Source organism: Gavialis gangeticus, unplaced genomic scaffold (genome assembly GCF_001723915.1).
Source record: "Gavialis gangeticus isolate Ggan-Ray unplaced genomic scaffold, GavGan_comp1, whole genome shotgun sequence".
NCBI lineage: Eukaryota > Metazoa > Chordata > Crocodylia > Gavialidae > Gavialis > Gavialis gangeticus.
In genome coordinates, this window is record NW_017729004.1 from 45,365,628 (window position 1) to 45,376,740 (window position 11,113).

General features: G+C 41.2%; 1 protein-coding gene across 1 annotated transcript in view; it reads right to left on the reverse strand.

The window, feature by feature from the left end:
• MALRD1 (MAM and LDL receptor class A domain containing 1) overlaps positions 1 to 11,113 on the reverse strand; it is a 631,029-nt gene that overhangs the window by 3,333 nt on the left and 616,583 nt on the right. Inside the window, exon 39 of the mRNA XM_019507962.1 lies at positions 1,922 to 1,997. Within this exon, the coding sequence (XP_019363507.1) occupies positions 1,922 to 1,997 (76 nt within the window). The remainder of the gene's footprint in view (positions 1 to 1,921; positions 1,998 to 11,113) is intronic.

Sequence of the window (11,113 nt, forward strand, 5' to 3'; positions counted from 1 at the left end):
GGACCTGAACCTGTTCAGCCTTCAAAAGAGAAGGCTGAGGGGGGATCTTGTGGCCTGTTATAAACTAGTCAGGGGGGAGCAGCAGGCATTGGGGGAGTCACTGTTCCCCCGAGCACCGTCAGGAGTGACCAGGAATAATGGTCACAAGCTGGCAGAGGGTAGGTTTAGGTTGGACATCAGGAGGCGCTATTTCACGGTCAGGGCAGCTAGGGTCTGGAACCAGCTTCCAAGAGAGGTGGTGCAGGCTCCTACCCTGGGGTTTTTTAAGAGGAGGTTAGATGAACACCTTGCTGGGGTCATTTGACCCCAGTACTCTTTCCTGCCATGGCAGCGGGTCAGACTAGATGATCTGCTCAGGTCCCTTCCGACCCTAGAAACTATGAAACTATGAGTTTATCATGTGCTTTACCTGGTTGCCTTCGTCTGAAACCAACTGACAGTGGTACAGTGTGGCAATATCTTCTGAAGGGTGATATGAGTCACCCACATTAAATGTTCTTTAAGCTCTGGGAAAAGACTGTATCTTGTTTTCCCTCTTACAGAAAGAATTATTGAAAGTACATATCAACCTATTCTTGAAGAAAACAGGGGAAAATCTGGTGCGGCACTGGACTTCAATCACAGTGCCTGGGGCTGTCCTGTCCACTAGGAAAATATCTCTTCTGACATTGCACTTCTGTTTTTCAACTTGCTATTAAATGAAGCCTGTCAAGAATGTATTTCAACTAAAATATAGGTGTCCAGATAAAATGGACATGATTGTAATGGGAACATTTCCAACACAGAGCTCTTATAAGCCTAAACCTGCAAGTAAATGAATCTGATCTAATGTCTCTATAATCAGATGAGAGGAAACTTTTATAGAAGTAAATGGCATGTCATGGTTAATCCTGTTTAATACTCCAGTGGAATCTTATATTACTTGCTGAAGAAAGGATGAGAAAAATTTTATTTGTCATTGCAAGCCTAGTCTATAGTGCTGATAAGAGTAGTCCCAAAATGAAGCAGAGAAGATGCTTTAAATTTTAATTTGCTCCTTTTCCTTCCAAGGTACCTGGTACATGTTCTTTATCTGAGTTATTCTGAACAATAAATAACTGTTGATACAAAAACCATGCATTGCTATTATACTGTAAACCAATGGGGTGGTTTTTGTCTAATTTAGAAAGGAATTTGGTTCATTTTGTAATTTGATCCTTTAATCTCTTCTTCCTAAATCTTTAAATTTATGAATGTGTTATAGATTTAATTTTATTCACAAAGTTTTATTAGTCTAATAAATTCTCCTTGTAATGTTCAGCAAATGGGATTAAGGGAAAGAGTATGAATCTGTGTATAATCTGCATAATTCTTTGTTGAATAGCAATATGCTTTTTACAGTATTTGCAATGTCATGATGAAAACTGCAGTATTATATTTAAAACATCAGAGAGAACAGCAAAACATTTAAGTAAATTTAGTAGAATTGTATATGTATAATTGAGGGCTGAATGCAGACCTCTGAATCCACAGAATGCTTTTAATTATTTTCAGAAGCATAAGGAGATAGGGAATAACAGTGGATGGGAATCTGCTCTGAATATCTGATTAAATTTCTTGTAACTAAAATTGGTTTTATTCAGGTTCATCATTTATGAGACTGTGGCCTTGGTGAAAATTACCTGTGGCCATAAAGACGTTATTTACGGTATATGCCTTCAAACTGGAGTCTAATATGTCTTGAAAATACACATGAACAGACATCTTACTCTAACTGATGGTAGAAATGCAGTACTACTTTAAACCATATTTTCTTTATTTAAACATATTTGCTGGGGATTTCATTCTTCCTTTTAATGGGCAACATATTTGAACAACACCATTTAAATATGTTTGGACATATTTTATTTCTGTAAATGTATTACTAGCAATGTATACCTACCTCTTGTTTCCTAGATGAGCTAAAATCCTCATACAATGGGTTGGCAAATGAAGTTGTAGGGATTTCCTCTTGTTTCCTTAAAAACACACACAATCTTACATACAGCCTCAAACAGTAATTTTTTTTTTTCAGGTTGAGAGAGTTCAGTAGGCAGAAAGAGCTAAGTGGCTAAATTCAGTCCTGATTTCTCTGTTGAAGTAAATGGTGTTAAACTAGTAATGAATTTGGCCTTGAGGATTGTGCTCAGCCTTCTAGCAGGGTTTAAAAAAATAACAGCAAATACAAAATTATTTAGCTTATATTAGAAAGTAATCCATTGTTACATATAAAGGATTACCCAGTGCTATATACAAAGCATTGTAGGGTGCTATAAGTAAAACTGGGCTAAACACACAATTATTTGTCTCAGAAAGCTTACATATGAACATACACATCTTATTGCAATACAGTTCAATAAGGAATAGAATGGTACGTGGTCTCAGACCTGAGTGCTTCAACTGAAAGAGGACTTCAATTGAAAGTGAGGGGAAGAGACTGCTGTGGATTAGTTAAGCTGTTCCAAGAATAAGATGTGGTTTTCAAGGGGTACAAAGTCAGAAACAGTTGAAAGGGATGAAGGGAATGATCATGGAAAAGCATAAAAGAAACCAAGGATCAGGATGAGGCTTAATGCTGCTCAGGGAAGGGAGAAGCATGGGAGAGATAAAGTTGGGGTAATGCTTTCATCAATTTTGAAAGAACCTGATCTGGCAAGGTGCCCTTGCCCCCACTGACTGCAAGCTGGAGTTTTATATTATGCTAACAGCCGGAGGCACCTTCAGCTCTTTCTCCCATGGCCACTAATCAGACTTGCAGTTATAGAAGTATATTTTCAACTTCCTAATAAAATTGCTTAGGATTTTTCGAAGCATGTTGAAAATATATGTGAATATGTTCACCCTACAGTAAAACTGGTAAAAAGATTAAGTAAACATACCTAGTGCACACGCCCTATTAAAATTTATTGCAATGTTACACTGGCCACTGTGCGAGGGATGAAATCACTTTTCTACTAACACACTATAGTAGGCAACCATCGATCTTCTGGATCATGGTGTACACGTAAGAGATTTAGTCAAGTGCCTGATGGATCTGCTTGTATGAAGTCCTGAGACCATCACATCAAGACCTTTGATGCGTATGCCTAGGCAAACATATGGAAAAGCAGAGTCTGCCCAAGACCTACTGCCCCCTGTTAGACCATTGAGACAGAATTCAAAGGCCAGACTGGAGCCAGATGTTCAGAGCCTTGATGGTTGTCATTTCTGCCAGAGAACAACCGATAAGAACTGCTGCTGACTGCCTAATGTCTCAGCAAGGGTGTGTTTCTGTCAGGATGAAGTTCCTTAGCTTTCCTCCAACCCAGGAGCACCCACAAGGCAGTAGGGCCTAGGGTTTTGAGGTGACCACTCTACCTCTGGGTCTAACGTTACTTGAACCTGAGGAAACGTTAATTGTTTAATTATGAAAACAATCTATTCTGATAAATATAAAACAGCTTTATAGAGTTTTTAGGCCAATGTCATTAGAACAAATGATGAATTTACATCAATTCCCTATACTTTGTGAACTCCAGTCTGAACTAGTTCAGGAAACAATGCCGTCAGCATCATGACAAGAATGCATACACAGAGAGAATATGTGGATTAGATATTTTTGATGGATTTTGCCAATTTATCAGTTTGATTCATTTTAGTGGTTGTGGATCTCAGTGTTCATCACCTCAGCTGAAAGGTCCTCGCAAACACCCATTTTATATCCTTTTTTAAAAAAACTTTTGGAAGGATATCTGATTCTACTAACTTTGCAAAAGCAAGGATCATTGGGTTATGGAACTTTCAGCCAGGACCCAAGGCCTAAAGATTGCCCACTGTGGTGACTGACCTGGCCCCAAAGACACAAAAATATTGTCTCTAAGGCAGAGAAAATGGGAAATGACTATAAAAATTAAGATTATGTAGAAGATAGACAGCCTTCTCTCTGAGGCTACATGCTTCTCCCTTTCCTGTACAGGCTGTTTAGAGGAGGAAAAACAGAAAGACTTAAGCAAGGCCAGCTTAAACACTCTGGGACCTAATGAGAGATTATCGCATGTATTATAAATTCTGAATAAAACTTAGTTTTAATTAACAAATAACAAACATGTTAGTTAAAAAATACCAAGAAATGAAAATGGAAAAAACTCCAACCACTTTTAAAAAGGGATGCCTTCATTTAATTTTTTTTTTCATTAGCATACATGTGTCTTAAGGCAGGAAACACACCTTACCTGAAAGTAACCACCAACCTGTAATTGAATCAGTTGGTATATTTTTTCAGGTTAAAACGTAGTGTTCCAAAGCTGCTATTCTGTAAAATTTAACCATCTTATGTCTTAGGTCAGTGGATAAGTTTTATGTTATTTGCAAAGGTGTGGTTGCTTAAGACAAAATAGGTGACTTCACCTATATTGGGCAATTTCCCTTGGTCAGAACTAAAAAGCAGAACAGACAAATAGGTTAAGTACAGGCAGTCAAAACGCCTGAGGCTGAATCAATTCAATCTTTGCAGGTTACTCTAAGCTGTGTAGATTGAATCAATAAGCAAGTGAACAGACATTCACTTTTGATTCCAGAAATGCAGCCACATGCCTGCAGCAGCCTAGGCCAGAAGCCAGAGGATGCTAGAGTATGCTTCCCTGCTTGGCTGGAGCAGACAGCTTGGGCCAAGGCTAGCCTGGCCACCCTGAAGGTGGGGAGGGGGAGGAGGAGTTGCAGGGGGATGTGAGCTCACTTGAATCTGGAGGGGATCTGGGATAGAAGTTCAATAAACTGAGTTAACCTAAATCAGTTTAGTCTGATACTACATCCACCCAGGTATATCTTAAACTGGGTTCAGCCATTTTGAAAGAGGTTTATGCGCACTGAACTTCTGTTGTGTTCCAGATTTGAACTGGTTTCCAGTTACTTATATAGGTTTATGTGTAATTTCTGTCCTTGGGCATAGGTGACAGATGAACGAATGCCTATGCCCTTCAACAGGTAAGTTAATACAGGTACCCTTGCTGGAGTATTAAATAGAAAGGAATCTGACTCTTCCTTAACTTCTGTCAAGATATTAAACTAATGCAAAGTAATTTCTTCTAGTGTTAAGTCAACCTCATCATTCAATTTGATTACCGGTTGTGTTAATTTGGAGCTGTGATAATTTGAACTCATGGATTTATTAAGTCACTCTTAATTGTGACCTCATTAGTTACCACATTGTGCCATCTTTAATTAGTTTAGTGAAACTGATTCATATTATCTTAGTAATATACTAGCTTTAATGATTTTTTTACTTGCTCATTCTTTTTATTAAAATCCATAAAAAAGAGTTCACAGAACTGGTTATTCTCTCAAATTGCAGCATGGGTCTCAAATTTGAAGGTACCAGTAACCTGACAAAGAAATCTGAAAGAGATTTGGATTTTCTTTCAAATTTATATCCAAGTCCTGCACACCTTGGTGTACCACTGAATTGCTGGTAAGTGTTTATTGGTAGATACCTTTAAAGAAAAAAACAAATCATTTTGGAGTTATCTAAAGGTGGACACTGATTTTCCAAATTAAAATCCAGTCACAGAGGTCCCTCCAGGCTACTATGGCCTCATCTGGTCTCTGAGAGAATCCCCCGAAGCCTGCTGAGTCTCGGCTTCTAAAGCAAGCAGGAAGCCCGGGCTCCTTCCCACTCTGAGACCCCAGTCTCTCTCTCTCAAGTGCCCTGGTTCTCTGTGTCTGTGACTTAAGTAACTAGCACCTAATTCTGCTCCTGAGAAAGGCATTTCACCTCCTATTGGAGCAACCCAGGGAAACCTACAGTTCCAAGCCATACAGAAGATGGTCTATTAATTAAAGGCATTTATTGGGGAAAGACCATCCAGGTCAGAGGTTCTGTCCCCTCCAATGGGGTTAAGCAGCCTGAACAGCAGTGAGCAACCCCAAAGACACTTAGCTGTTCTCTTTCCAATCTCTCTAACTCCCTAAAGCTCCTCTATTTCTCTCAGCCCCAGACTCTTCTAGCTATGAGTTGCCAAGGCTTCTTTTTTTCCAGCCAGATCTCCCCTTGAAATGTTTATCACCTTTGGATACCTTCTGGGTGTTGGGCATCTCAACCTTTGTTGATATATCAACAAAGACATACAAGACTATGTTGATGCTAAAGGACTATCTTTTTTTTTCCTGCACAAAGCCAGATGTAGAACTTAAACCTTCATCCTCTGTGCACAGGTTAATGAAGTAAACTGAGTCATGCAGTATTATAACCACTCTACTATCCTACTCCTAATATGGGTGCTGCTGAGGGAAGTGTAGAACTGCCTTATTGCATGAGGGTGAACTTTCTTCCTGATATCAACTAGTTATCAGTGTACCCCCTAATTTTAAACCACTTGAACAGACAGCTTGACTAACTATATAGCACTGACTGGAATTAATCTCATAATTGTGTTGCTTGCTATTACTTGACACTACTGAGACATTTCTCTCATTGGAAATGATAGATCATGTGTGCAGTAATGAGCAATATGCCCATCACAAGGTCTCATGATGGGAATAAAGGTATGTATCTGATGTTACCACTCTACCAGCAGGAATAAGCCGATCTTTAAATGTACAAAAATCACAGCCCAGAATAATTAGACTACAGGTCAAACTACAAAAGTCATTTGTGTTGAATTCTAATAAATCTCAAACTAATGGAAAATGGAAAAAGCAGGGATCAATTACTGTTATAAAATGCCTAGTACTTGAATTTTTAGAGAAAACATACTGAACCAAACTAGTGGGGGAAATAGCTCAGAGAGAGTTGGGTTTTATCACATAACCAGAAATCTCACAAAAAGGAAAGGAAATGATTAATCATCTTGGGTCACAACCCAAATCCCTGAATGTTAAATTCACTCACGTGATGCAGCAACAAAAACTGGAGCATCTCCTCTACACATTTCACCCACTGCCACAAGCATCATGTGCATGTCAGAGAGAGGAGCAAGTAGTATTGATCACAAGAATCTTGTCAGTGTTTAAAGAGCAATGTAATGTAACATTGAGTAACAGAAAGCTTCTAAATGGAAAAATCAATGCATCTGGACCTAATTGGTTTAGATGTGACAACTCAGAATTCTGTATCTCAACTATGAGCACAAAAAAATCAAACATTGTCTATCTTAGCTGACATGCAACACAGAGTTGCTTGCTTCTATTGCAAGAAGAATCTTTTTCATCAATTAAACTTCATATTCAGACCCCCAAAAATGTGGCTACAGAGTACAAGGAACAAGTCTAATTAGACTAAATTAATAATTAAACACATTCCTTAAAGACATTTTTTTAATAATTCTACTTTAAACTTTTTGTATGATTCAAGATCTCTGTTCCTAAAATATTCACAATGCCTTTTATATACATTGTAGGTTTGAAAAATCCAGCGTATTCATTCCATTGCATAGAGGACATGTGGGGCAGGTTGTGATCTGGGAGGAGGTAACTTGTTGCTTTATTTGGATTTACTGTACCTCTGCATTATTTGACTGATTAAGCTGCTAATATACTGTCTGGGCTGTCTAGTTCTGCACTTCATTTCCTCTTCAGTCACTTTTTTGCCACATTATAGTTTTATAAGTACTTTACATCACTCATCCTGAACAAGCTCAATTCTACCTCAAAAGGTTTGAGCAATGACCTTGTTTTCTCTATCATCTGGCCTCCTCTCACTTTTAGTTTCCTTGTGTTCCTTCTCAGATATGTAATGGCCATCAGAGTATATCATTTCTGAAACATTCTGAAGAAAAGCAAAAATAAACCAAAGTTCTTTTACTTTGGCAATAAATCTCCTCTCCAGAAAGATTTTGGAATAAATCTAATAATTGTATGGAAACCAGAAAGGGACTAGAGAGAAGCAACTGGTTGCTAAAACAGCTTACAGCTGTTGACTCTCTTCTATTGTTGTAACCACAACAGTATACCTCTTCCCTTCTGTAATCCTTCCTCTCACATACAGTACTGCAGACGGCAGAAAATGAATTTGGCTAATGAGGATGAAAAAAATGCTTCTTAATGTTTACTTTTTCATCCTGGAGAGAAATTCAAGTTTGGGTAGACAGCTGCAATGAAATGGAAGCCATCATGATGCCTTGCTGCTTTGACGCAATCAAAGAGGACAGCTGCTACTGAAAGAGCCATCAGTCTTTTTGTTCAGAGCCAGAACACATTATCTTTAGATAAATGGTCAAGTGCCCTCTGATTTCTGGCATTTCTACATAGAAGTTGCATAGACTAACTGAAAGCCCAGAATTCATTGCCATAGGCTGAATGCCTTTACTGCAATATTACACAGAGTCATGGGGTTGGCTGCTTTGATCCATTAGTAAACAAATACGGACATGTATTTATTTTCAATCATTCAGTCATAGACTATTTTTATACTTCCATCTGGGAATTAAATTTTTAATCATGCAGAAGTGTGGTAAAAATAACAAGGGGAAAAGGGAACATTCTGTGATGGGGTTTTCCAGTGCCTGGAAAAGAGATTATGGAGATTTTTTTCAGCATTGTCAATGTTCCCTCCAAAGGAGAAGAATGATACAATTAAATAAAGCATTTTTCATTATGCAAGTCATAGCTTTAAGCCAGCAGGTGTCACAAGCTTGCTCGTATTCCCTGTAAGATGGTTTTCTGATGAAACAGACTTTCTCCATCATTTGCAGTTAGTCTCCAGATACTAAGGTTGTGTCACTAACTAATTCATAGCATGCCCTATGCCATTGCTCTTGAGATTTTAATGGATTCAGAATAATTTTTAAAGTATTATAAGACAGGGGGATTACAGAGGTGCTTAGGAAAGACCAGCTGCAAATGTCTGAATGGGTGTGGGGAGGTCTCACAGTAGTAAGGAAAAAGCAGATCATCTGTAATCCAATAGAAATATATGACTGGGAAACAAAATTGTGCCTTATTCATTCAAGACAAAATCATATTGCATAAAGACTATGGAATCAATCCATTTCTAAGGATAGAAGCTCTTCCTCTGCCTAACACTTTTGTGAAAAATCATATCACTACACAACAAGTTAACACAAATCTTCATAGTGAAAACAAGGTGTGGTATCGTATCAAGTGTGGCCACTTAAATGATGTCAATGCAGGCTGGAAAACTGGAGAAGTGGGTGACAGTCCAGTAATGTTCATACAAGTGCTAATGCACATGGCTGCAGGCAGCCTGGAGAGCACCTCCTGGAGGTAAGCCGGGTGGGGATTGAGGCCCCCATAGGGAGGGAGGGGGTGAGTTGGACAGGGCTGGGGCTACGGATGTTGCCCAGGCAGGAGGTGCATGGGGCTTGGGAACTGGGGCTGCAATGTATGGCTGAAGGGCCATGGCAGGGAGTTGGGACAGGACTGTGGGTGGCTAGTTGAGAGGGTAAGGGTGGAGCTGGTTCCCTGCTGCTGCATGCAAACTCGTAGGGGCAGGAGGAACCCGTGCCCCCCCCGACCTGTGTGTGGGGCGGGGGTGGGGGCAGGCTGCCTGCTGCAGGTTCCGGCTCCCACCCTCCTGCCATCCCCTGGGGCCTTCACAGCCCAGTATCTGCGACCTAGCATTGCAGGGAACAGCAGAGCCACATGGGGATCTCCTTGCCACTGTGAGCTCCATGCTGCCCTCACAATGGGTCCACTGTGCACAGGGGCAGTGTGGGGATTGGTGTGGGGTTGTGTCATTCACTGCAGCCCTATGCGTAGAGGACACATCACCAGGGCAGGGGGGACCCATGCCCCACAGATGTGGGTGCAAGCTGCCCACTGTGGGCTTGGGCTCCCATCCTGCTGCCCTGGCGATGGGCCCTCCATGCACAGAGGCAGTGGGGGAAGTGGTGCAGGGTTGTGCCACTCCACAGGCAAAGGACACATCGCCAGGGCAGTGAGGAACTCACAGTGGCAAGCAGCTTGCCCCCGACCGCCGCCCCCATGCACAGATCCAGGGGGCACGTGTCCCTCCTGCCCCCGAGAGTGTGCACAGCAGCAGGGAGCTGGCCCCACCCCTGCTGGAGCCCACAGGAGGCAGGGAGGAGGTATTGGGGTGGGGAAGAAGGAGAGAGCCAGGGTCCATGGTCTGCTCCACTGCAGCAGCTGTGGCCTCCTGCCAGGGCCAGGAGCCTGTGGACCTGAGGGGCACCAGCAGGGCTGTGCGGGCTGTGTGGCGTCTTTTATTTTAATCACAGAGTTTGGGGTTTTTATCAGAGAATTTGCAATTTTTATCAGGGAAAACCGGGATCCCTGCTTCTAAGCCACTTTGAGTCCAGAGGTTTACACAGTTTTCCAATGATGTCTGGAGACAGAGTGTAGGTCTGAGAGCAGTACTATAACTGGTGGGAGTGACCTGGGCACTAAACCTGGGTGGTGACTGGGAAGTGGTGGGGGCAAAGGAACAGAAACGGCTGCACAGCCAATGCTATCCCTCTTGTGCATCACTGCCACCCAGGGCACTCAGGCAGCACATTACGCCTTTGGTTATGGAAAGATGAACAGATAAGGCAGAGTGTTGCTAAGGTAACTCCAAAAGTCCTATAATTGAACTGTAAGTCTAAGAATTATTTTTCAAACAATCTCAAAGAGTGAATTGCTAGCTAAAAAGATCTTCCTTTATAACATTATAAAAACTGCATTACTTTCTCATCTACTTTTGCATATTTGTAATGTTTCCATTTAGAAGACATTTTATATATTGGCATGAGAAAACATGAGGAAACAGATTAGTTTCTATTTCCACAACACTAACAGCACGTGAGACACTTCATACGCAAGACGTGGCTCAGAAAACTTCACAGTCTAAATCAGTAGTGCATAAGCTATTAAATATAAACATGAGACAGAAGGTTAGGCAGGGTGGTACGTTAGAGACTAATACATTCAGAGAGGCATGAGGAAGGACCAGAAGGACAGTAAGGACAGTAAGGACCAGAACTGCCACCTCCCTGCTGGGCCCCCTTTGGGCCCCGGGGGAGGCTCACCTGGGCCTAGAGTGAGTGAGGATTTAGTTAGGGAGCTTCTGGAGGGGCTGGATGTTTTTAAGTCAGCCGGCCCGGATGATCTTCACCCTAGAATCCTAAAGGAACTGGCTGGGGTCATTGCAAGTCCCCTGGCA